This window comes from Ursus americanus, chromosome 34 (assembly GCF_024610735.1).
Source record: "Ursus americanus isolate L20-20 chromosome 34, mUrsAme1.1.p, whole genome shotgun sequence".
In the NCBI taxonomy this organism is placed as follows: domain Eukaryota; kingdom Metazoa; phylum Chordata; class Mammalia; order Carnivora; family Ursidae; genus Ursus; species Ursus americanus.
In genome coordinates this window covers 1,577,746-1,605,624 of record NC_142160.1, presented here as the reverse complement: position 1 = coordinate 1,605,624, position 27,879 = coordinate 1,577,746, and the positions used below count along the sequence as shown (strand labels likewise).

Genomic DNA, 27,879 nt, shown 5'->3' with positions numbered 1-27,879 from the left:
TTGTCTTTCTCTGCTTGACTTATTTCACTTAGCATAATCTCCTCCATAAGTTCCATCCACGTTGATGCAAATGTCGGGTAATCATCATTTCTGATGGCTGAGTAATATTCCATTGTATATATGGACCACATCTTCTTTATCCATTCATCTGTTGAAGGGCATCTCGGCTCCTTCCACAGTTGCGCTATTGTGGACAATGCTGCTATGAACATTGGGGTGCATATGGCCCTTCTTTTCACTACATCTGTATCTTTGGGGTAAATACCCAGTAGTGCAATTGCTGGGTCATAGGGTAGCTCTATTTTTAACTTTTTGAGGAACCTCCACACTGTTTTCCAAAGTGGCCGTACCAACCTGCTTTCCCACCAACAGTGTAAGAGGAACAGTTCCCCTTTCTCCACATCCTCGCCAACATTTGTTGTTTCCCATCTCTTTTATTTTAGCTATTCTGACTGGTGTCAGGTGGTATCTCAATGTGGTTTTGATTTGAATTTCCCTGATGGCTAATGATGTGGAACATTTTTCATGTGTTTGTTAGCCATTTGTATGTTTTTTTTGGAGACCTCAAAACTCCACTTTCAGCAATAGACAGATCCTCTAAGCAGAAAATCAAAGAAACAAGAGCTTTGAATGACACACTTGACCAGATGGACATCATACATATATACAGAAAATTCCACCCTAAAACAACAGAATACTCATTCTTGAACACACATGAAATTTCTCCAGAATAGACCACATACTGGGTCATAAATAAGGCCTCAGCCAATATCAAAAGATTGAGATTACTCCCTGCATATTCTCAGACCACAATTCTTTGAAACTGGAACTCAATCACAAGAAAAAATTTGGTAGAAGACGATAGGGATAAAGAAAGGGGGGGTAATCAGAAGGGGGAATGAAACATGAGAGACTATGGACTCTGAAAAACAAACTGAGGGCTTCAGACGGGAGGGGGGTGGGGGAATGGGATAGGCTGGTGATGGGTAGTAAGGAGGGCACGTATTGCATGGTGCACTGGGTGTTATACGCAACTAATGAATCATCGAACTTTACATAAAAAACCAGGGATGTACTGTATGGTGACTAACAATATAATTTTAAAAAATTAAAATAATAAAAAACAAGAAAAAATTTGGAAGAAACTCAAACACTTGGAAGCTAAAGACCATCCTGCTTAAGAACGTTTGGGTCAACCAGGAAATCAAAGAAGAACTTAAAACAATTCATGGAAACAAATGAGAATGAAAACACATCGGTCCAAAGCCTATGCGATACTGCAAAGGTGGTCCTAAGGGGGAAATACATAGCCATCCAAGCCTCACTCAAAAAAAAAAAAAAGAAAAAAGAAAAATCCCGAATACACCAACTAACTTTACACCTTAAAGAACTGGAGAAAGAACAACAAATAAAGCCTAAGCCAAGAAGGAGAAGAGAAATTAAGATTAGAGCAGAGATCAATGAATTAGAAACCAGAAATACAGTAGAGCAGATCAACGAAACTAGAAGCTGGTTCTCTGAAGGAGTTAATAAGATCAATAAGCCACTGGCCAGACTTATCCAAAAGAAAAGGGAAAGGACCCAAATTAATAAAATTATGAATGAAAGGGGAGAGATCATGACTAACACCAAGGAAATAGAAACAATTATTAGAAACAATTATCAATAACTATATGCCAATATATTAAGCAACCTGGAAGAAATGGATGCCTTTCCAGAAACCTGTAAACTACCCAGACTGAAACAGGAAGAAACTGACAATCTGAATAGACCAATAATCAGTAACGAAATTGAAGCAGTGATCAAAAACCTCCCCCAAAACAAGGGTCAGGGCCTCATGGATTCCAAGGGGAATTCTACCAAACATTCAAAGAAAAAATAATACCTATTCTCCTGAAGCTGTTTCAAAAAATAGAGACAGAAGGAAAACTTCCAAACTCATTCTATGAGGCCAGCATTACTCTTATCCCAAAACCAGGCAAAGACCCCCATCTAAAAGGAGAATTACAGACCGATATCCCTGATGAATATGGACGCCAAAATTCTCAACAAGGTCCTAGCTAATAGGATCCAACAGTACATTAAAGGGATTATCCATCACGACCAGGTGGGATTCATCCCTGGGATGCCAGTGTGGTTCAACATTCGTAAATCCATCAGTGTGATAGAACACATTAATAAGAAAAGAGACGAATCATATGGTCCTCTCAATTGATGCAGAAAAAGCATTTGACAAAATACAGCATCCTTTCCTGATTAGAACCCTTCAGAGTGTAGGGATAGAGGGTACATTCTTCAATTTCATAAAAACCATCTATGAAAAGCCCACAGCGAATATCATTCTCAATGGGGAAAAGCTGGAAGCCTTTCCCTTAAGATCAGGAACACGACAAGGATGCCCACTCTCGCCATTACTGTTCAACATAGTACTAGAAGTCCTAGCCTCAGCAGTCAGACAACAAAAAGAAATAAAAGGCATTCAGATTGGCAGAGAAGAAGTCAAACTCTGTCTCTTCGCAGATGACATGATGCTTTATGTGGAAAACCCAAAAGACTCCACCCCCAAATTACTAGAACTCATACAAGCAATTCAGTAATGTGGCAGGATACAAAAATCAATGCATAGAAATCAATTGCTTTCCTATACACTAACAATGTAACTGTAGAAAGAGAAATTAAGGAATCGATTCTGTTTACAGTAGCACCACAAACCATAAGATACCTTGGAATAAACCTAACCAAAGAGGTAAACGATCCATATTCTAGAAACTACAGAACATTGATGAAAGAAATTGAAGAAGACACAAAAAGATGGAAAAATATTCCATGCTCATGGATCAGAAAAATAAACATTGTTAAAATCTATGCTGCCCAGAGCAATCTATACTTTCAATGCCATCCTGATCAAAATACCAATGGCATTTTTCAAAGAGCTGGAACAAACAATCCTAAAATTTGTATGGAACCAGAAAGAGCCCGAATCACCAAGGAAATGTTGAAAAAGAAAAACAAAGCCAGGGGCATCACATTGTCTGATTTCAAGGTATATTACAAATCTGTGATCACCAAGACAGCATGGTACTAGCACAAAAACAGACACATAGATCAATGGAACAAAATAGAGACCCCAGAAATGGACCCTCAACTCTATGGTCAACTAGTCTTTGACAAAGCAGGAAAAAATGTCCAATGGGAAAAAGACAGTTTCTTCAATAAATGGTGTGGTGAAAATTGGATAGCCACATGGAGAAGAATGAAACTAGACCATTCTCTTACACTGTACACAAAGATAAACTCTAAATGGATGAAAGACCTCAATGTGCAACAGGAATCCATTAACATTCTAGAGGAAAACACAGGCAGTAACCCCTTCAACATTGGCCACAACAGCTTCTTTCCAGACACGTCTCCAAAGGCAAGGGAAACAGAAGCGAAAATGAACTTATGGGAGTTCCTCAAGAGAAAAAGCTTCTGTACAGCAAAGGAAACAGTCAACAAAACAAAGAGGCAACCCACGGAATGGGAGAAAAACAAATAAGTCAACAAATGGATAGGAGACATGGTTTGTAATTCTTCTTGTTGGGGTCTCTGTCTCGTTTGGGGATCAAGGTAATGAGTTTGGAAGTTTCCCTTCCACTTCTGTTTTTTGGGAACAGTTTCAGAAGAAAAGGTATTAATTCTTTAAATATAGAATTCCTCTAGGAAGCCATCTGGCCCTGGACTCTTGGTTTTCGGGAGGTTTTTGATTAGTGCTTTAATTTCCTTGCTGGTTATGGGTCTGTTGGGATTTTCTGTTTGTTCCTGTTTCAGTGTTGGTAGTTTATATGTCTCTAGGAATGCATCCATTTCTTTCAGATTGCCTAATTTGTTGGCATATAGTTGCTCATAATATGTTCTTACACTTGTTTATATTTCTTTGGGTTGGTTGTGATCTCTTTCATTCACGATTTTATTTATTTGGGTCCTCTTTTCTTTTTGGTAAGTGTGGCTAGGGGTTTATCAATCTTAATTCTTTCTGAAAACCAGCTACTAGTTTTATTTATCTGTTTTTTTTTAAATTTCTATCTAATTGATTTCTGCTCTAATCTTTGTTGTTTCTCTTCTGTTGTATTTAGGCTTTATTTGCTGTGTTTTCTCCAGCTCCTTTAGGTGTAAGGTTACGTTGTATATTTGAGACTTGTTTCTTGAGGAAGGCCTGTATTGCCATGTACTTCCCTCTTAGGATTGCCTTTGTTAAATCCCAGAGGTTTTGAACTGTCATGTTTTCATTTTCATTTGGTTCCGTGTATTTTTTAAAAGTCTTCTTTAATTTCCTGGTTGACCCATCATTTAGTAGGATGCTCTTTAACCTCCATGTAGTTGTGGTCCTTCCAAAAATTTTTTTTGTGGTTGACTTCAAATTTTAATGAACTGTTGTCTATAAATATGCATTGTATAATCTCAGTCTTTCTGTACTGGTTGAGACCTGGTTTGTGACCCAGTATGTGATCTATTCTGGAGAATGTTCTGTGTGTACTTGAGAGGAATTTGTATTCTGGTGCTTTAGAATGACAGGCTCTGTATAAATCTGTGAAGTCCATCTGGTCCATTGTGTCATTCAAAGCCCTTGTTTCTTTGTTGATTTTCTGCTTAGATGATTTGTCCATTGCTGTGAGTGAGGTGTTAAAGTCCCCTACTATTATTGTATTATTATCAGTGAGTTTCTTTAATTTTGTTATTAGTGGTTTATATATTTGGCTGCTCCCAAGTTAAGGGCATAAATATTTACAATTGTTAGTTCTTCTTATTGGATAGACCCTTTTACTCTGATATAGTGTCCTTTTACATCTCTTATTAAAATCTAGTTTGTCTGATATAACGATGGGTACTCCAGCTTTCTTTTGATATCCATTGGCATGATTAATGGTTCTCTACCCCCTCACTTTCAATCTGGAGGTGTCTTAGGGTCTAAAATGAGTCTCTCATAGGCAAATTATCCATGGGTCTTTTTTTTTTTTCTTTTTTAAGATTTCATTTATTTATTTGACAGAGAGACAGCCAGTGAGAGAGGGAACACAAGCAGGGGGAGTGGGAGAGGAAGAAGCAGGCTCCCAGCAGAGCAGGGAGCCGGATGCGGGGCTCCATCCTAGGACCCTGGGATCACGCCCTGAGCCAAAGGCAGACGCTTAACGACTGAGCCACCCAGGCGCACCCCCATGGGTCTTTTTTTTTTTTTTAATCCATTCTGGTACCCTCTCTCTTTTGATTGGATCAGTTAGTCCATTTACATTCAGAGTGAATACTGAAAGATATGAATTTAGCGCCATTGTATTACCTGTAGTACCTGTAAAGTCTCTGTTCCTGTAGATTGTCTCTGTTCCTTTCTAGTCTTTGTTACTTTTCATCTCTCTGCTCAAAGGGTCTCCTTTAGCGGTGCTGCTTTAGTGTTCACAAAATCCTTTAGTTTTTGCTTGTCCTGGAAACTCTCTCCTATTCTGAATGACAGCCTTGTAGATAAAGTATTGTTGGCTGTGTATTTTTCCCATTTAGCACGGTGAATATATCATGCCAGTCCTTTCTGGCCTGCCAGGACTGCGTGGATGGGTCTCCTGCCAGCCTTTTGTGCCTACTCTTACAGGTTAAGGATTTTTTTCTTCTGAGCTGCCTTGAGGATTCTCTCTTTATCTTTGCATTTTGCAAGTTTCATTACAATATGTCATGGTGTTGACCTGTTTTTGTTGATTTTGAGGAGAGTTCTCTGTGCCTCTTGGACTTGAATGTCTGTTTCCTTTATTAGGAAAGTTCTCAGCTATAATTTGTTCAAATAAACCTTCTGCCCCCTTTCCCCCACTCTTCTTCTTCTGGGACTCCTATGATACAAATATCCTTTTGGTTTATGGAATTGCCAAACTGAGTTCCCTAAGTCTACCTTCATGATCTAATCATTTTCTTTCCCTCTTCTTTTCAGCTTCATTTTTCCCATGATTTTTTCTTCTATGTCATCTATCATCTCCTCTGCTTCTCCAGTCCTTGCAGTGATTATATCCAGTCTGTTTTGCATCTGAGTTATAGCATTTTTTACTTCAGCCTGACTAGTTTTTAGGTCATATATCTCTGCAGCAAGTGTTTCTCTGCTGTCTTCTATGCTTTTTCATGTCCAGCTAGTAGTCTTATAACTGTTGATCTAAGTTTTGTTGAGATACATTGCGTGTATCTTCTTTGAGTAAGTCCGTGGCTGTGGCATCTTCCTGACCTTTGTTTTGGGGAGAATTCCTCCTTCCTGTAATCTTGCCTAAGTTCGTATATTTTGAGTGTTATGAAAGCTTGTTTTGTTTCCTGCACCTCAAAGTAATGTTATATTAAAAAGAGGTCATACACTGTCCAGGGTCTGGCACTCATGAAGTGTTTCTGGTGTATGCTGTGTGCACTCTGCTGTTACATTTTGGCTGCTCTTTCCCGCTGGTCCATCCTCTATAGAGTTCCTCCTTGCCTGGGAGTGTTTGGACCTTTAACTAGGTTTGCTTTAATTTATTTGTTAGGATAAGCTTGGAAAAGAAAAAAAAAGCCTGATTGAAGATAAGAGAAAAGGAAAAGGAACAAAAAAGCAAAGAAACAAAAAACTGTAAGCCTGATTCCAAAGAATAAGAAAGAAGGTGAAAGAGTAAGGAAAGAAGAAAAAAATCAAAAGCCTGACCCAAATTATAAGAGAAGGAAACAAACCAAAAAGAGAAGAAGAAATTATATCAAAAACAAGGGGAAAATGTATATAATAAAAGGTTAAAAAAATAAGAAATTAAAAAAATGAAAAATTTTTTAAATGAAAAAAGAAGGGAAAAAGAGAAAGGGAGAGAGAGAGAGAGAGAGAGAGAGAGAGAGAAAGAAAGAAAGAAAGAAAGAGAGAAAGGGAGGAAAGGAAGGAAAGGAAGCCTGGTCCTATTTCCACCAAAACTGGAGCTCATGCTTTGTAGCACTCTTCAGTCAGTAGACTTGGTACATGCCAGGGGCCTGTGTTGGTCTTCTGAGGGAGAGTTCTTCTGGGCTGGATCACAGTCTTGCCCTTGTAAAGGTGACCCTGCCAGGTGCAGGGGGGCAGGGTTTGGTGCAGGCGAGTCCAGCCTTCCCTGGAGGTGCTCTGCTTCTCTCTGATGTCTGACTGTGCTGGTGGGCAGGCGGAGGGAGAGGTGCTAAAGGAGGAAGATGGAGTCACCCCAACCTCTTGTCCCCAGGGAGGGCAACTCATGGCTGCCACTCTTCAGGAGGCCTTCATAGAAAAGCAAATAGTCTCCTGTGTCTCAGGCTTTTGTCAGATCTCTGCCCTTAACCTGTCTGTGCCTGGGCCATCAGCATGTTTGGCACCACAGATCTGCTGTATTTTATCTCCGGCCAGTGGCTAGGATTTAAAACTTCAAATTTTAAAATGCCTGGCAACGTATGGATCCACTCCCCTCCTCTAAAGGAGAGCCTTGGGGCACCATCCTGTCCCAGAAAAGCAGTTGCACAGTGTGCACATGGTGGCCGGATTCTGTTGTGATGAACAGCAAAAAGGTGCGACCTGGTTATCTGCCATCTGCACGTGCCTTAGTCCCCTACTCCGTTCTGTCCTGGAAGAGCAGTCGCACAGCGGCTTGAGTCTGTTGTGGCACACAGTGAAACGATGCAACCAGGTTATCTGCAGCCTGTGTGTGTCACTGCTCTCTGTTCAGTTCTGTCCCAGAAAAGCAGGCATTCGGTGTGCACATGATGGCTTAACTCTGTTGTGGTTTATAGCGAAAAGCTGCTCCTAGGTTATCTGACCTCTCTGCACACCTCTTTCCCTGCTATTAAACTCCACTCAACGGCTTCCAGCTGGCCTTTTGTCTTTGGAGAGGCAAATTACACTCTTCCAAATGTACTCCAGGAAGGGAAGCTTCTCTTCCAGTGTGACCCAGGGCATCCCCTCACTGTGGCTTATTGTGCAAACCCTGTGTGCTGCGCACTCTCCTGCTCTCTCCCTGACTTTGCTCCATGAAAAGAGTTCCCTCCCCTTCGCTGCCTTTTGGCTTTCTCTTCCCCAATTCAGCACTCCGAACCTCAACCTCGCATCTGCCATGTTCTCACCCTCTGATTGTGCAGATTGTTTTCTTAATCCTCAGATTGTATTCGTAGTTGTTCAAAATAGTTCCCTGTTGATCTAGCTGTGTTTGAAGGACGAGGCAAGTTCAGGGTCCCCCTACTCTGCCATCTTAACTCCTCCCTCTAGGTTTAGCTTTGATAAAAGTTGTGTACGAAAGCTTTATACGTTTACTCTTCTTCCTACATACTTTAAGTTACTGATGTCAAAATTTACATCTTTTTATATTGTGAATCTCTTAACATATTTACATATTTTTATATTTTTGTCTATTCTTTATTAGAATTGATTTTTCTCACCACTATTACAGTATTTTGGTAGTCTGTATTTTTCTGCATATTTACCTTGACCACTGAGTATAATACTTTTATTTGCTCTCCTGTTGCTGCTTTGCATGCTTTCATTTCAACCTGAAGAATTCCCTTTAGCATTTCTTGTTAAGAAAAGTCCAGTGGTGAATGAACAACTTCAACTTTTATCTGGGAAAATCCTTCTCTCTCCTTTGCTTTTGAAGAGTAGTTTTGCCACATACAGTGTTCTTGGTTGGCAGTTTTTTTCTTTTAGTGCTTTGAGTATATTATCCCACTACCTTCTGGCCTGCAAGGTTTCCACTGAGACCTTATGGGGGACCCTATACATGAACTCGCTTTTTCTTGTTGCTTTTACAATTCTTTGTCTTGAGTTTTTGACAGTTTGATTATAATACTTCTTGGTGTGAACTTCTTTGGATTCCTCTAACTTGATTCTGTTAAGCTTCCTGGATTTGGTTGTCCATTTACTTCCCTAGATTTGGGAAGTTTTTGGCCATAATTTCTTTGAATAAAATTCAGTATTATGTGCCTTGATATTTGAAGTCATCAGGACCTCAAATGGCATACTAGCAAGTTCTCTCCACTCTTCTCTTTGTCTAAGAACCCTCCTTATCACAGAGACTAGGTACAGTGCCTTATTCATGAGAAATAGGTTTCAGTTCCCTAGTAGCCCACAGAGTTACTGAAACAAGACAATAACATTATCCTGTGGAAACCAGAGGACTGTGAAGCCTGTCTTCCATCATGGAGGTACTGGCGCTTTACTTCTACTAGAATAGACACTTAGTCTATTAGATATGGTTTTGTCTTCACTGAATGCATTGCTTTTGCCAAAACTACCATATGTGGATTTAAAGGATGTGTTATCCACCCTCATGGTATTCCATACAGCATTGATTCTGGTCAGAGAACTCACTTCACAGCAGATGAAGACTGTGAATGGGCTAACATGTGGAGTTCACTGGTCTTACCATTTCCCCACCATCCTGAAGTAGTTGCCTGAAGTGAACTGGCCTTTTGAACATTCACTTACAGTGCCAGCCTAAGCGGCAATACCTTGCAGGGCTGGTGCAGTGTACTCCTAGCAGCTGCATATGCTCTAAGTCTGCCTTCAGTATATAGTTTCTCCCACAGTCAGGATTCACTGGTCCAGGAATCAAGGGGTGGAAATGGGAGTAGCTCTACTCACTATTAGCCATAGAGACCCTCCACCAAAAATTTTGCTTCCACCGGGAGACAGCAATAATTCTGTCAGCCTGGAAATTGAGACTCCTTCTCCCCCCAGCCACTTTCAGATCCTCGTGCCTCTCAATAGGCAAAAAAGGAGATCATTTTAGTGGATGGGATGATTGGTCCTGATTATTAAGGAGAAACTGGGCTGTTACTACACAGTGGAGTTAAGGAAGGAGAGTGTCCAGAACATAGGAGATACCCTAGGACATCTGCCATGTCCTGTGATTAAAGTCAATGGGAAATTACAATTCAGGCAGAACTACTCATGGCCCATTCAGAAATGAAAGTTTGGGACACCTCATCTGGCAAAGAACTATAAGCTGAGGGGCTTACCGAGGGCAAAGAGAATACAGAGTGGGTAATGCAGTAAGGTAGACATGAATACCAGCTACAACTATATGACCAGTGAACTCCATACAACCAAAAATGAACTAGCACTTCCCTACAGAATTATACCACATCAGGCAGAAGTATGACTTTGTTGTTACCTTTATTTGGAGATTAAGTATAGTTTGAGATGTATGTAAGTGTCCAGTTGACAAAGGGTGGGCTGTGATGGATAATTCTATGTGTTAACTTAGCTAGACTATAGTACCTACTTATTTAATCAAACACAAATCTAGGTGTTTCTGTGAAGGCATTTTGTAGACGTAGTTAACATCTACCATCAGGTGACTTTAAGTAGAGATTACTCTTGAAAGTGCGCGTAAACCTCATCCAGTGAGTTCAAGGCCATAACAACAAAATCTGAAGTTTCCCAGATTAGAAATTATCCCCTAAGCATGCTTACTTGCCTTTTTTTTGTTTTTGGCCTCTTTTCCCCTCAGGAATCATAAGTTTGTTTTTAATATCTGAATTTATCTCTATATTTTGTTTATTGGTGCTCCCAAGAATACTTTTCACTGGGTTTTCAGCCCAATGGCTTGTCCTGAAGATTCAGACCTGTCAGCCCCTTAATCAAATGAGCAATTCCTTAATAAACACACACACAGAGACACACACACTATTGGTTCCATTTTTCTGAAGAACCTTAATACACTGAAGTTTCTTTGCTCTCTGTTTCACTTAGTTTCTGCTATTCAGTACTTTGTTTTTTAATATTCTTTTTCCTTGAGCATGTACCTGTTATTTTTCCAACTTTCTGACTGAAAATGCTCATTTACTTCCAATATTAGTGTCAAATATGATGGCATCTTGGCTATTGATTTTCCTTTAATATTTTAGTTCTTCTCTATTTATGATATATATATTGGGTTCATTGTTATAAAGTTATAAATGTTATTAGGTTTCCACTAGATTTCATTTTTGGACACATGAATTAATAGAATTTTGTTTAGTTTTCTAAGTGTAAGAGGCTTTTTCTTATGGTTTTTCTTATTTGTAATTTTATTGTATTTTGGTCTCAGAAAATGTTAACATAAGTCCCCAGATTTTCATTTTGTATTTTTGTTCATCTTTTGATTATTTTCATTTTTCAAGATAAGCTATATATTAAAATTGTATGATTTTCTAGAATTCCTGTGTTGGGGAGTGGGCATATATCTTAGTACAATGTGTCCTATTTCAGGGATCCTCATGTTTTATGAAAGGGGAAAAAAACCCTAATGATTTTACTTTAGAAATTGTGATAGAAGAGCTGAAGTTGGGAATGGGGAGTTTCTAATCTTTGATTTCTCTCTGTACTCTGAACATTCTACATGTTATGCCCCTTATTTCTTTAAAAAAAAACCCCAAATCAAAACCCTAAATGGTAGATATTACCAGTTTCCAGGATGACAGATATCTGTCTCATGGATAGGATAAATATGAGTCACATGCTTGGCTTTCAGGCACGTACACAGGAAACATGGCCTCTGATATCCTGAGTCATGCGTCCACTTGTGCTACCTCTTCTCTTCCTGGACCAATTCTTCTGAGGGTTCTCAGCACATTTCAGTCTGGTTCCTTCTGGAATGGAGCCAGGAGACCAGAGAGGGGATGGTGCTGATTGCAAAACCATATCCCTTCCAGGAGACCCAAGAGTGAATAAGTAATGGTTTGCTGAGGAAACCAGAATCTTCTTACCCAGACTTAAGATAGACCCTTCATTCTGTGCTCAGCTGGGCCAACCATATGCCAGGCCTTCAGAACCTCCAAAAGATTATGTGGGTTTAATAGGAGAAAAAATTGTGTCCCGTCTTTCTACCACTTTAAAAAAGAAGGTGATTGGAGTTTTTTGTTCCCATATGGAACAGAAGCAGCACCACAGTTGCTTAGAATAAGGAAGGTCCATTTTCTCTCTGTTCTGATCCCCTAAAACACACCACCACACAAACTTCCCTTGTGGCTTTCAGCTCTAGCCCTGGGAGATATAGCTAAGGCCACTGCACTTTATTGGAAATGTGGTGCTTATGAGGCCTAAGCATTATTTTTTTCTCTTTTTTGGGTAAAGTTTTGAGTTTATGTTACAATTATTGAAGTACTTACTGGTCTGAAAAGTTATTCAGCACAAGAGCAGTAGTAGATCTTAAAAGTTCCTGAAAAAGAAATCTCCAGGCCCAGATGGTTTCATTGGAGTATTTTACCAAACATTTGAAGAACGATTATTAAGACCAATGTTATACAGTCTCTTCCAGAAAAGAGGAAGAAACATTTCCTAACTTATTTTATGAGGCCAGTACTACCCTAATAGCAAAAGCAGACAAAGGAAATGTAAAAGTATAAAACTACAGACTAATACTTCTCATGAAGATGCATGCAAAAATCCTCAAAATTAGCAAATAGAACCCAACCATGTATAAAAATTACATTATGAATTCAGTTTTCATAGTGGTTATGTAAACGCTCAGATTATCTATTTGATCTAGAGTTTTGGGATGTGGTTTTTGAGGAACTGGTCCACTTCTTCAAAGATACAGAATTCACGATTGTTGTAAAATTGTTCATAGCACTCCCTTATTACCCTTTTGATGGCTACAAGATCTGTAGTGATATCCCATTTCATTCCTGATTTTGATAATTTGTATTTTTGCTCTAATTTTAGTCATTCTTACAAGAGGTTAGTCGAGTTTATTTTACTTTTTAGAGAACCAGCATTTTATTCCCTTGATTCATCTGTTTTTCTCTATGAACTACATTGACCTTTGCTCTTTGTTATTTCTATCCATTTGCTTCCTTTGGGTTTGTTCTACTTCTCAAGTTTCTTTAGGTATAAATTTCAGTTACTGGTTTGAAACATTTTTGTATGTATGATGTATTTAGTGCTATCAGTTTCCTCCTCATGGCATTAGCTGCATCTCACAGATTGGTATCTTGTATTTCATTTTCATTCAGTGCAATATATTTTTAAATTATTTCCTTTGAAACAACTTCCTGTTCGACCCATGGTTCAGTACTATGCTGTTAAATTTCAGAGTCTTCGTAAATTTTCTTGTCTGTTATTGATGTCTAGTTTGATTCGATTGTAGTGAAAGAATATACTCTTTATTATTTTCTTTTAAATTTGTTGAGATGTGTTTTATGGACCAGGAAATGGACTGTCTTGGTGAATATTTCACTGGTGTTTGAAAAACAAACCTACTCTGTTGTTTTTGGCTGGAGTGATATATGTGTCAGATCCCGGTGTTTGACTATGGTGTTCAGATCTACATCCTTGGTGATTTTTATTCTGTAGTTCTCAGTTGCTGACAGAGCATTGTTAAAGTCCTCAACAATAATGATGAAATTCTCTCAAACTGTTTCAGCTCAATCAGTTTTTGCTTCATGCATATTTGTTATTTGGTTCATTCACTTTTAGGATTGTTATACCGTCCTGGTGCATTGATTCCTATATTATCATATAACATCCCTCTCTGTCTCTGGTCAATTTCTTTGCTGTGAAGTCTATTGTATTAGATATAATATGGGAACTTACACTTTTTAAAATTAATGATTGCATGGTGTATTTTTTCCTGCCCTTTTTATTTTCAATCTGCTTATGTTACTGAATTTGATAAACAGTGTATAGTTGGGGAGTTTTTTTTAAATCCACTCTCACAATCTTTGTCTTCTGACTGGTTTAATTAGAACCAGTTTTAAGGTAACTAAAGTAATTACTGATGTGTTAGGGCTTAAGTTGGCCATTTTATTACTGAATTCAAATTTGTTTCCTCTGGGTCTCATTTTTCTGTTTCTCTTTTCTTGCTTTTCTGTAGGTTATTTGATATTTAAGTTCTATTTGGATTCATTCTTCATGTTTTTAGTGTATCTCTTTGTATAGTTTGCTCTAGGTATTACAATACACATTAGTCCTTATCACAGTCTATCAGTATATTACCATTTGGAGTGAAGTGTAAAAATGTTATTTTTGTTTAGGGCCCTTTTCCTACTTTTTTTTATAACCATATTTTTTATTATATTATGTTAGTCACCATACAGTACATCCCTGGTTTTCCTACTTTTAAACATCATTATCTAGAGTATCAGGTGGTCTTCAATCATCACATTTTAAAAACTTGTGGGTAGAAGGATGGCCTGTTTTATGTAGTCACATTTGTGCTCTTTTCATAGTTTTTTATTTCTTCCTGATGCTCCAGTATTTTATTATTTTCTGTTTGAAGAATTTCCTTTTAGCCATTTTTTAAGGTCAGGTCTGCTAGCAACAAATTCTTGCAGTTCTTTCATCTGGGAATGTATTTGTTAATTCTGCCTTCATTTTTGAAGGATGGTTTTGGCAGATACTCAGTCTGCAGTTATCAGTCTTCTTTCAGCACTTGGAAGAAAAGCGTGCCATCTCGTGACCTCCATAATTTCATGAGAAATCCATCATTTGAATTGGTGTCCCCTTATGGGTAATGAGATATTTCTCTGGGGTTGCTTTCAAGATTTTTTTTTTTTTGGTTTTTAGATTTCAGAATTTTAATTATGATGTCTTAGCGTGGACTTCTTCTGATTTATGTTATTTGGTACTCACTTGCCTTATTGAATCTGCACATTTATGTTTCCTGTCAAATACGGAATGTTTCTGGTCATTTCTTCAAACTATTTCTTCAAATATTTTCTCAATCCTATTTCTTTTCTCATTTTCTGGGACTTGACACAAATGTTAGCTTTTCTGTTCTTGTCCCAAAGATTTTTTTTTTTTCAGTCTTTTTTCTCCATTGTTCAGATTTGCTAAATTCTATTAATCTGCCCTCAAATTCTACAATTACATTTTCTGTCATATCACCTCTACCATTAAGTCCATCCAATGAGCTTTTAAACGTCTCTATTTCTTATTTCTATAATTTCCCATTGAACTTTGGTGTAACTTCTGGGGGGGGGGTTGTTCTTGGGATCTTGTACTTCTTTCATTTGTTTCAAGAGAACTTGTGATTGCTTGAAGCATTTTTATGATGGGTGCTTTAATATAATATCCCTGTCAGTTCCAATATCATACTTATCTCAGTGTTAGTGTCAGTTGATTGTCTTTTCTCATTTAAGTTGTGATTTACTGGTTCTTGGTATGATGAGTAACTTTCTATTGCATTCTGCACATTTAGCTATTAAGAGACTCTGGGTCATATTTAAACCTTTGATTTTAAGTTAGCTCCCAGATTGCCGCCTTTTTTTTTTTTTTTTCTTTCTGTTTGATCCAATGACAGTGTAGTTTTCAGTGCTCTTGCAATGCTATTTAGGTCTACTTGGCTTATTTGGTACCACTGTTGCTTCCACTTTTTCCTGCTGGTGTTAGGAATGTGGAAGGAGTTCCCCAAAACCAGGCTGCCTGGTGTCTCTAGAGAGGGGAAGGGATGCTCTGGCCCAAAAGGGAAGCAAAGGCTTCACACGTTGAGCTGCTAAGGTTTCAGGATCCCCATTTCCAGTGCCTCCTGGCAACCTGTTGTCTGCCAGTAAGGGAGCTGGATCTCTTCTTGGGCTGGGCAGTTTAGCGGGGATGTCCTTGCTGGTGCCACCCAGCTAAGTGTCTTGCATCTGGATGGGGAATCTCAGGTCTCTGGAGATAAAGAGTACTTCCTCAAACAGGTGTTTCTGTGGCAGGACTGACCTTCCCTGGCTGTGCTGGGTCTAGGTGAGGGAGGGGAGTCTCAACCCTGTGAGAAGAGAAAGCACTTCCCTTAATCATTCCTACCTGCTGGTGCTGCTTGGCTCACCTAGTGTTGTCAGCAGGACTTTTGTTCCATCCAGGGAGGAATGGACCTATCTGGGCTGTCTTTTGCTAGTTTGGGAAGCAGAAAACACTGCGCCACTTTGTTCTGTGGGTTGGGGGATGTAAGAAGCCCTAATCACAAGGTGCATTCTCCAGGAAATAGAGCTTAATTCCCTTCTCTTGGAGTACAGACTGGATTTACTGATTACTTCCAATAAATGGGGTATGGAAAGAGAAAAATGGGAAGTTTACAGTGGAGAGTCCTGGCAGCCACCACTTTTAACCAAGTGATCAAGGTTACATCACCATGGATAAATCTTGTTGGTATCACGTGCTCTCTGATATGATATAGTAAGGATACTTCACTTCTGTGGTATTCTAGAAAATCTATAATGCAGATCTAATAATGAGAAAATACCAATCCCAAACTGTGAGGTTCTATAAAATATTTGACCAGCTCTCTTTAAGTGTCAAGGTCATGGATGACAGACTGACAGAGGAACTGTCACAGATTGGAGGAAGCTAGAGACATGAGAATAAATGCAGTATGGGACCTAGACTAGATCCTAGATCACAAGGACAATAATGGAAAAGACTAGATCCTAGATCACAAGGACAATAATGGAAAATCTGAATAGTTCCTAAAGTTAACTTCATAGCTTTGATAAAAACACCATGATAATATTATGAGGAGGAAAGTATAGTTACCAGTTGGCCCTTGGCGTTCTCCTGTAAGCAGCAGACTACACTCTGTACTTACTACTGATCATGTCTTTTGCCCACTTTCTGTGGCATTTCTCTTTTGATTTTTGCAAGTTCTTATAAAATGGGGATATTAGCCATTTATTTGTGAAATATGTTGATAGATTTTCCTTCCAGACATTTGTCTTTTGATACTACTTTTGATATTTTTTGACATCTAAAATTTTGGGTTTTTTCTTATTTTTTTCTGTATTAATCTTTTATTGCCTCTGGATTTTAAGCCAGCAAAACCTCTGGGCCTGGGGAAAAGGACTTTGTGGGCACATTACTGTGCCCAAGGCAAAGGGATAAAGCCTGTCCTGGAGTAGGCACTTGTCAGGCTCTGGGGATCCGAGAGCAAGAGGCAGGCTAAAGGGACAGTACGTTGGGCTGGGTATAAAGACAGGAGGACTAGGGAGGGTCGTGAAGAAAGGCCCCGAGACCTCAGGCTGGATCACTGGTACATGGTGTGGCTAATAGGATGCAGTGCTGGGGATGCAGGAAGATGCCCTCAACTGGTGGTGGTGGAGGACCTAAGGGCGATGATGAAGGCCCTCCCCACACACAGGGCCACAGTTCAGAACAGATACAGTGACCCTCCATGTCTCCTGAGGTTCAGGACGACGGGGTTCTTGGCAGCTGAAGGAATGAGGTATATGATCAGGTTCAGCTTTGTAAGGAAGCAGTTTATTAAACAGACCTGGGTGTGAAGGAGGGCTTAGAAAACAGGTGTGTCCAACACCCCCCCCCCACCCCGGCCACTGAGAGGACCAGCATGCTTCTTGCATTCTACTTGAAGAAAGTGCAGCACTGCCCAGTGCTTCTTGCTGACTTCACACTCCTGGGAAAAAAAAGATCAGGACCCTTTACGGCAGGGGTTGATGGCCAGGTAGGAATCTGGGGGGTCCAGTAGGCAGTGTTATGAACTGAAATTTCCCCCAAAAGTCCATGGTGAAGCCCTTTCCTAATGTGACAGTATTTGGATACAGCATCTTAAGGAAGTACTGGAAGTTAAATGATGTTGTAAGGGTAGACCCCTGATCTTACAAGAGTAAGGGACTCTAGAGCTCACTTGCTGTCTGGTACACTTGCAGGGGAATGGCCATATTGAGGAGAAGGTGCCACCTGCCAGCCAGCGGGCAAGGTTCAGTAGGTCACGGTGATCTTGGGACTTCCAGTCTCTCGTTTTGTTATGGCAGTCCTGGCAAAAGGCTGGTTTTGGTACTGAGTGGTGTGCTATTATAAATGTGAAAAACTATGGAGGTGGTTTTGGAACTGGGTGGTGGGTAGAGGGTGCAAGAGTTTTGAGGTGCTTACTGGAGAAAGCCAGGGTTGCCTCAAGGAGACTATGGTAGGAACAGGGGAATTAGAAGTGATTCTGCTGTGGCCTCAGACAGAAATGTGGAACGTTACTGGAAACTAAAGGAAAGGCAATCCTGATTATAAAGCAGCCAAGAATGTGGCTGGGTTGTGTTCCAGTGCTTAGTGGAGGGTCGACAGGTGACAGAAGTGACAAATTCTTAGCTGAGATGGTTTCTAAGCAAGTTGTTGAAAGGTATACCTGTTTCTTGTTACTCCTCATAGAAATGTGTGAGGAGGGAGGTAAATAGAAGGAACTGTTTTTAGCAAAAAGGAGCCAGAACTTGAAGATTTAGAGAATTCTTAGCCTCTCCATATTGTGAAAATGAGAAAGCCTGTTCTGGAGAGAACACCAGTGGTGTTGCTGGACAGTCATTTGATAAAGAGATTAGTTTGGAACCAGTTGATGCTCAGTGGAAACTATGAGGCTGAACTAAGGATGGTACAGACAGGACACAGCAAAGGCCAGCTGTCAGACTTCTATGGTGCTACCCACCAAAAGGAGGAAACAGTGACCACAATGGGGAAACAGATTAGTTGGTCTGCCATTCCCGTAGTGGGCCCGGAGGGTGAATGCCTCCATGGTTTCAGGGGGTTGCATACTGCGGTCAGCCTGCTGCTGCCACCCCAGCAGGACCACAGGGCAAAGCATCCTACCAGACATTATTCTCAAGCCTTAAAACCTAACAGAATTTGCTTGCTAGGTCACAGACGTGCTTGGGACCCATCAATCTTTTCTTGTTTCCCCCTGTGAAAAGGGAATGCAAATTCTACATCTGTGGTAACTTGTCTGGTTCACAGGTTCACAGCTGGAGAGGAACTTTGCCTCAGGATGAAACATACCCCTGGCCTCACCCACACTTGGACAGTCAGTGCTGGAATGGGTCAATACTTTGGGAGCTATTAAGAACATGCTGTAGATGTGAGAACATGAATTTTGGGGGTCCAAGAGGCAGTTATGGACTGAACTGTTCCAAATTCCTATGTCGAAGCCAGAACCCACAGCGTGACCTCGTTTGGTGATAGAGTGGGGCCCTAACACTAAGGCTGTAGTCCTTGGAAGTGCGTATACAAAGGCCATGTGAGGACACAGTAAGGATGCAGGCATCTGCCAGCTGAGGAGAGAGGCTGCAGTAGAAACCGAAGTGCGTACATTGAGCTTGGACTTCCAGTCCCAAAAACTGTGAGAAAATTGTTCTTTAGCCATCAAGTTCGTGGTGTTTCATTATGGCAGCTCTAGCAAGTTAAAACACATTGCTAGCACAGAAAATAAACCATAAATCAACTATCTTCCAATCACTGAAAGAACACATTTTTTTTCCTCCACTGCATGTGAGGAAAGGTCAGGAGAGCAGCTCTTGAGGTGGGAGGCGATGGCCAGACTTGGTCCTCCTGTGTCTGTGAAGGTGAGACTTCTGGCTGAAGCCTCGGCCGCACTCCCTGCACACATATGGCTTCTCTCCTGAGTGGGTGCGCTGGTGTCTGATAAGGGCTGACCTGAAGCCAAAGCCTCGTCCACACTCACTGCACACACATGGCTTCCCCACCGAGTGTGACCTCCGGTCAGAGGTGAAGTGCGACTTCTGGCCAAGTCCTTGTTCACGTACCCTGTACACATCAGCCACCTCTAAGTGTGTCCTCTGGTGTCTGGTGAGGAGTGACTTGAAGCCAAAGGTGCGTCCACACTCTGGGCACAGGTAAGGTTTCTCCCCTGTGTGTGTCCTCTGGTGTCTGATGAGGGTGACCTTCTGACCAAAGCCCCGCCCACACTCCGGGCACAGGTAAGGCCTCTCCCCTGTGTGTGTCCTCTGGTGTCCCATGAGGGAGACCTTCTGGCTAAAGCCCCGCCCACACTCCGGGCACAGGTAAGGCTTCTCCCCCGTGTGCGTCCTCTGGTGTCTGACAAGAGTGACCTTCTGGCGAAAGCCGTGCCCACACTCGGCACAGACATAAGGCTTCTCCCCCGAGTGTGTGACCTGATGACTGAGGAGCAGCGCCTGCTGCCTGAAGCCACGCCCACACTCGAGGCACAAGAAAGGCCTTTCGCCTGAATGTGAGCTGCGGTGTTGGAGGAGCGATGCCTTCTGGCAGAAGCCTCTCCCACATTCAGGACAGACGAAGGGCTTCTCCTCCAGGTGTGTCCTCTGATGCAGGATGAGGGCAATCTTTTGGCGAAAACCTCGCCCACATTCCTGACATTCGAAGGGCCTCTCCCCAGAGTGTATCCTCTTGTGGTTGGTGAGTGAGGACGTGTACCTGAAGTGGCGCCCACACTCCTGGCACACGTAAGGCTTCTCCCCTGAATGTTTCCTCTGGTGGATGGTGAGGGAGGACTTGCGGCCAAAGCCTCGCCCACACTCCCTACAGCTGTAAGGCTTCTCCCCTGAGTGTGTCCTCTGGTGCTTGGTGAGGTCTGACTTCTGACAGAAGCTTCTGCCACATTCAGGACATACATGATGCTTCTGGAGGCTCAAGAAGCTAGATTTGGTACCAAGTCCCAGTTTGTATTTTCCACACACGGCTGCTTCAGATGCTGAGAGGCCTGCCTCCTCAGGATGCCCAACTCTGTTGCCTTCCACCCAGTCTACTGGCCGGCCCTGAGGGGGTCTGAAGAGCACCCTGGAAACCCCACTCAGCCGAAGTCTCCCTTCTGTCTCTCCATCATCTGCTTCTTCACTTGAGCAGTTTGGAGCTTCCACTGGGATGGGGCTTCCTGCATATGAGAATATCTGAGGAAGGTGACCACACAGCACATACTGCTCGAGGAACTGCGTCCTGGAAAAGGCCATGGGGCAAGAATGGCCACATGGCTGGAATTCTGTCCCTGGTTCTGCTGGAGAGAAAATGCTGGTCAGAATCGCCACAGGTACCTTGTGAATGGTTGGTTCCACCTGCCCAACAGTCATTCCTCAGCTGTTCCCACAACCACGACCTCCCTTACGTACCTACCTTCCATCCCTCGCTGACACATTAATGCACACCTTATCGCAACACAGAAGACACACGATGAGTCAGCTCCAAATACGAGCCCAGCAAGAAAGCATCATAGGCAGCCTGACCCTACAAACTGTCATTAGAGTTAGACATTTTCCTCCCAATACAGTTTTCTGCAAGCCAGTGGTCAAAGCTGATGCAAACATTATCCACAAATATTATTTCTACTGAGAAACTGTGTGACTCATGAGGGAGGCAGTGCAAGATGGCAGAATAAAAGGACCGTAAGCTCACCCAGTCCCATGTTTACAACTAGTTATCACTCAAAGTCTGTAAACTGGAGAGGGACCTGAAGACTGGCAGAACAAACTCCATGACTCACATCTGAGAGGTTATGAAGGGCAGAAACAGTGGCTGAAAGCTGCCTGAAGGATGGCGCTGTGGCCACGGAAAGGAGAAAGCACCATGGAACGCACACAGAGCAAGCAAATCCCCATAATATCTGACCTTGAAAACCAGAGGGGCTGAATTCCATGAGTTTGTATAACCAGTGGGATTTGGAGCTTTAAAAGTCAGCCACATCAGTGCTAGGCAAGTGACAGCAGCCCAAGGGGAGGCAACAGCTAAGTGACAGCTTGTACAACAGGAAGGAGATCTGTTTATGCTGATTTCGAAGCATGTTGGGAGACTTCTGTGGGAACAAAGGAGCTGGCAGGTGCCCTTTTCTTCCCCCACCCCCCCAGCATAAACAGAGGGCCACCTGTGGGAAGCAGGGCTGCACAGACACTTGGTACCTAACCTGCTAGCAGTGCACCACACCCCTGTATTCTCCTGAGGACTTGCCCACACCAAGCCTCCTGGCCTCAGCAAAACTTCTGTTAATGTCCTGTGCCTCTGTGGCCGCTGTATTTCTTCGGGGGATCTGAATTAGGACTAGCAGCTTATGCATGCCCTGCTCAGTTGCTGTATGCCCAAAGCCGCTGCTGGTCCAGTGCAAATTCTGCTGACATTGTGCATGCCATGCCCAGCCACCATAGGCCCCCAGCTGCCATGTGTCCATTACGGGCCACCTTGGCTACTCCCCAGGCCACTGCTGCTAATGTACACCACACCCCCGGCCATTACCACACTTTGGGGAATCTGGCCTAGGACTAGTGACTCAATACAAATTTTGTTAGCACCACCACCCTACCCCTGACCCCTCCTGTGGTCACTCCCCTTCAGAGCCAGCCTGCCTGGGTCTCCCTCACACCACAGATAACAGGCAGAGTCCGTGCAGAAGTCTGGACTGCAATGAAAAGCTACTCTGACACAACGGCAGGATGCAGGGGGCACTACAAGACCTCTCTTCACAGAACCACTGTTTTCAAGAGGAGAAGTAACTGAGTTTCCTAATACACAAAAACAGATAAAACAAGGCAGGGGAGTAAGTCCCAAATGAAAGACCATGACAAAAACACAGGAGAGATAAGTAGCAGTAGCCTGATAGAGAATTTAAAGTAATGATCACAGAGATACTCACTGGACTTTAATGAAGGACATCAGTGAGAACCTTGAGAACTCAGTAAATGAAACTAAAAATACAATGGATGGAATAAATAATAGGCTACAGGAAGGAGAGGAATGTATTAGTGACCTGGAGGATAGAGTAATGTAAAGCAATCAAGCTAAGCAGATGAGAGGCAAATGCCACATAGAGAATAGAATTAGGGAGCTCAGTGACTCCAACAAGCATAGTAACATTCACATCTACAACGGGATCCCAGAAGACAAAGTGGGGAAGAGAAGAAATTATAGCTGAAAATTTCCCAAATCTGGGGAGGGAAAAAAAAATTCAGATTCAGGAGGCACAGAGATTCCACCAACAAAATCAACCCAAGGAGGTCCACACCAAAACACATAGTAATTAAAATAAATAGCAAGAAAGAGTGGTAAAGAATTTTAAGGTTGCAAAAGAAAAGACCTACATACACAGGGAAACCCCACAAGGCTATTAGCAGATTTTGCAGGCCAGAAGGGAATGGCATGATATATTCAAAGTGCTGAAAGAGAAACTTCTGCAGCCAAGAATACTTTATATCCAGCAAGGCCACCATTCAGAATAGGAGAGAGAAAGAGTTTCCCAGACAAAACCTACAGTAGTCTGTGCCCACTAACCAGCTGTAGAAGAAATATTAAAGGGAACACTTTCAGTGGAAAGGAAAACTGATACGTTAGAGTGTGAAAAGTAAAAAACACGCAAAGGCAGTAGAGGTATTTCAGTAAAAGTCAGTCAAGGGATTCATAAAAGGATCCAAACTAGGACACCACATACCTAAAACATGGAGCAGAGGGGAGGAGTAAAGAATTAATGCAACACTGAGTGACCATCAGCTTAAAACAGACTGCTGTATGCAGATGTTATATATAAATTAAATCGTAAACAAATCAAAAAACAGTAATAGATAAGCAAAACAAAGAGTCAAGAATCTAAGTATATCATTAAATAAAACCAACAAACCATTAAAGAAAGAGAAGAATCAGAAAAAAGCTACAAATGCAACCACAGAACTAGCAACAAAATGGCAATACAGATCAATAATTACTTTCAATGTAAATGACCTAAGTGCTCCACTCCAAAGACACAGTATGACAGAGCAGGTAAAAAACAAGACCCGCTATATGCTGCTTACCAGACACTCATTTCACACCTAAAGACACATGAAGATTGAAAAGTGAGGATAAGGAGATCATGGAAATGGATGTCAAAAGAGACTGTAAAAGTCTGTAAAAAGAGACAAGGATACTAAAGGAGGCACACTCAAAAGAATAGAAAAATCTAAAATACAGACCCTATGCTCACAACTCAAACAACTGGACGTGGAGCAACTAAACAGGCCTAAGCCGCACATGTAAAGAGAAGTAAGATTAGAGCAGACATCAATGAACTGGAAACCAGAAATACAGTGGAGCAGATCAACGAAACCAGAAGCTGGTTCTTTGAAAGAAGAAGATCAATTAAACCACAGGCCAGACTTATCCAAGAGAAAAGGGAAAGGACCCAAATTAATAGACTAACACCAAGGAAATAGAAACAATTATTAGAAACTATTATCAACAACTATATGCCAATATATTAAGCAATCTGGAAGAAATGGATGCCTTTCCGGAAACCTGTAAACTACCCAGACTGAAACAGGAAGAAACTGACAATCTGAACAGACCAATAATCAGTAACGAAATTGAAGCAGTGATCAAAAACCTCCCCAAAAACAAGGGTCAGGGCCTCATGGATTCCGAGGGGAATTCTACCAAACATTCAAAGAAAAAATAATACCTATTCTCCTGAAGCTGTTTCAAAAAATAGAGACAGAAGGAAAACTTCCAAACTCATTCTATGAGGCCAGCATTACTCTTATTCCAAAACCAGGCAAAGACCCCATCAAAAAGGAGAATTACAGACCGATATCCCTGATGAATATGGACGCCAAAATTCTCAACAAGGTCCTAGCTAATAGGATCCAACAGTACATTAAAGGGATTATCCATCACGACCAGGTGGGATTCATCCCTGGGATGCCAGTGTGGTTCAACATTCGTAAATCCATCAGTGTGATAGAACACATTAAGAAAAGAGACAAGAATCATATGGTCCTCTCAATTGATGCAGAAAAAGCATTTGACAAAATACAGCATCCTTTCCTGAGTAAAACCCTTCAGAGTGAAGGGAGAGGGTACATTCCTCAATCTCATAAAAACCATCTATGAAAAGCCCACAGCGAATATCATTCTCAATAGGGAAAAGCTGAGAGCCTTTCCCTTAAGATCAGGAACACGACAAGGATGCCCACTCTCGCCACTATTATTGAACATAGTACTAGAAGTCCTTGCAACAGCAATCAGGCAACAAAAAGGGATAAAAGATATCCAAATCAGCAAAGAAGAAGTCAAACTGTCTCTCTCTGCAGATGACATGATACTCTCCATGGAAAACTCAAAAGACTCCACCCCCAAACTATTAGAAGTTATAGAGCAATTCAGTAATGTGGCGGGATACAAAATCAATGCTCAGAAATCAGTTGCATTTCTATACATGAACAGTGAGACTGAAGAAAGAGAAATAAGGGAATCCATTCCATTTACAATTGCACCAAAAATCATATGTTATCTTGGAATTAACTTAACCAGAGACATAAAGGATCTATATTCTAGAAACTACAGATCACTCTTGAAAGACATTGAAGAAGACACAAAAAGATGGGAAAATATTCCACGCTCATAGATCGGAAGAATAAACATAGTTAAAATGTGCTACCTAGAGCTATCTACACTTACAATGCTATCCCGATCAAAATTCCAATGACATTTTTCAAAGAGCTGGAACAAACAGCCCTTAAATTTATGTGGAACCAGAAAAGGCTCCGAATCGCCAAGGAAATGTTGAAAAGGAAAAACAAATCTGGGGGCATCACGTTGCCAGATTTCAAGCTATACTACAAAGCTGTGATCACAAAGACAGCATGGTACTGGCACAAAAACAGACACACAGAACAGCGGAACAGAATACAGACTCCAGAAATGGACCTTTAGCTCTCTGGGCAACTAATCTTTGACAGGAAAAAACATCCAGTAGAAAAAAAGACAGTCTCTTCAATAAATGGTGCTGGGAAAATTGGACAGCTATATGCAAAAGAATGAAACTTTGGCCACTCTCTCACACCATACATAAAGATAAACTCCAAATGGGTGAAAGACCTCGATGTGAGACAGGAATCCATCAAAATCCTAGAGGAGAACATAGGCAGCAACCTCTACGACATCGGCCACAGCAACTTTTTTCATGACATATCTCCAAAGGCAAGAGAAACAAAAGAAAAAATGAACTTGTGGGACTTCATCAAGATAAATAGCATCTGCACAGCCAAGGAAACAGTCAAAAAAACTAAGAGGCAGCCCACGGAATGGGAGAAGATATTTGCAAATGACACTACAGATAAAATACTGGTATTCAAGATCTACAAAGAACTTCTCAAACTCAATACACAAGAAACAAATCATAAAATGGGCAGAATATATGAACAGACACTTTTCCAAGGAAAACATACGAATGGATAACAGACACATGAAAAAATGTTCAAAGTCATTAGCCACCAGGGAAATTCAAATCAATACCACCTTACGCCAGTTAGAATGGCAAAAATTGACAAGGCAGGAAACAACAAATGCTGGAGAGGATGTAGAGAAAGGGGATCCCTCCTACATTGTTGGTGGGAATGCAAGTTGGTACAGCCACTCTGGAAAACAGTGTGGAGGTCCCTTAAAAAGTTAAAAATTGAGCTACCCTATGATCCAGCCATTACACTATTGGGTATTTACCCCAAAGATACAGACGTAGTGAAGAGAAGGGCCATATGCACCCCAATGTTCATAGCAGCATTGTCCACAATAGCTAAATCGTGGAAGGAGCCGAGATGCCCTTCAACAGACGACTGGATTAAGAAGATGTGGTCCATATATACAATGGGATATTACTCAGCCATCAGAAATAATGATTACCCAACATTTGCATCAACATGGACGGGACTGGAGGAGATTATGCTAAGTGAAATAAGTCAAGCAGAGAAAGACAATTATCATATGGTTTCACTCATTTATGGAACATAAGAAATAGCAGGAAGATTGGTAGGAGAAGGAAGGGTAGAATAAAGGGGGGGTAAACAGAAGGGGGAATGATCCATGAGAGACTGTGGACTCTGGGAAACAAACTGAGGACTTCAGAGGGGAGGGGGGTGGTGGATTGGGATAGGTCGGTGATGGGTATTAAGGAGGGTACATATTGCATGGTGCACTGGGTGTTATATGCAAATAATGGATCATGGAACATTAGATCAAAAACTAAGGATATACTGTATGGTGAGTAACATAATATAATAAAAATTATTTAAAAAAAGAGCAGCACAAGGCATTCATGTGATGCAGCTGTTCTGTATGTTTGAATATAGTGGCAGTTACAGGAATGTATATGGGATAAAATTTCGTAGAACTAGATAAACATACACTCCACACACATAAGAGAGTCAAGGTAAAACTGGTGAACCTGAATAAGGTCAGTGCACTGCGTTAACAAAAATAAAAGGCTGGTTTAACAACAAAAAAAAATGTCATTTATCTCACATACAGAATTTAAGAATCAAAACAGATGGACGTAGGAAAGGAAAACAAAAGGGAAGCAAAGCATAAGAGACTCTTGACAACAGAGAATAAACTGAGGGTTGCTGGAGGGGAGGTGGGTAGGAGTTGGGCTACACTGGTGATGGGTATTAAGGAGAGCACTTGTGATAAGCAGTGGGTGTTATATGTACGTGATGAAACCAATATTTTCGCTATATGTTAACTACGCAGAATTTAAATAAAACTTCAAACATTGAAAAAAAAAGGTCTGCACTTGCTGAGATGAGTATAGGGTGATTGATATATGGAATTGCTGAATCACTACATTGTACACCTGAAACTAATATAACACTGCATATTAACTAAAAGTAAAAAACTTTAAGAAAATGAAAGACTAAAAAACCCACATATGATCACCTCAAAAGATGCCCAAAAAACATTTGACAAAATCCAACATCCATTCCCAATAAGAACTCTCATCAAACAAGAAATAGAAATTTGTTGTGCTCATAAAGGGCAGCTATAAAACTTACACTTAGGAGAAAGCATTCCCCAAAAGATCAGGAACAAGGAAAGGATGTCCACTCTCACCATTTAAATTCATCATTGCACTGTATGGTCTCGCCTGTGCAATGAGGCAAGAAAAAGAAATTAAAGATATACTGAATGTAAAGAAGTAAAACTTATTCACAAATAACATGATCATCTATGTAGAAAATGCTATAGGATTTAGCAAAAAAGCTACTAGGGCTAAAAAGTAAGTTTTCCAAGTTTACCAGATATAAGATCATTATCCGTAAGTTAATTGTACTTCTCTGTACTTTCAACAGTTAAAAACTGAGTTTTAAAAAAGGTTAATTTAAATAGTATCAAAAATATGAAATATAGAGGGATAAATCTGACAGATGTATAAGAACCTGTGTACTAAAAATTATAAAACAAGGCTGACAAAAATTAAA

General features: G+C 41.0%; 1 protein-coding gene and 1 long non-coding RNA gene across 22 annotated transcripts in view; one reads left to right on the top strand and one right to left on the bottom strand.

Annotated features, from left to right (window-relative positions):
* The window catches only part of LOC123776498 (uncharacterized), a 68,136-nt gene that overhangs the window by 17,045 nt on the left and 23,212 nt on the right, over positions 1 to 27,879 (top strand). The window contains exon 2 of the long non-coding RNA XR_006775371.2: positions 18,638 to 19,533. This is a non-coding gene — a long non-coding RNA (uncharacterized LOC123776498). The remainder of the gene's footprint in view (positions 1 to 18,637; positions 19,534 to 27,879) is intronic.
* Positions 1,483 to 27,879, bottom strand: part of ZNF169 (zinc finger protein 169) — a 91,697-nt gene continuing 65,300 nt past the window's right edge. For 11 of the 21 annotated variants that reach the window (XM_087858909.1, XM_087858911.1, XM_087858917.1 and 8 more), the window contains one exon: positions 1,483 to 20,669. In XM_087858909.1, the coding sequence (XP_087715035.1) occupies positions 19,180 to 20,669 (1,490 nt within the window). In that variant the 3' untranslated portion in view covers positions 1,483 to 19,179. Of the gene's footprint in view, positions 27,546 to 27,879 lie in introns of all 21 variants that reach the window. The other 10 variants (XM_087858919.1, XM_087858920.1, XM_087858923.1 and 7 more) reach the window with 3 other exon arrangements.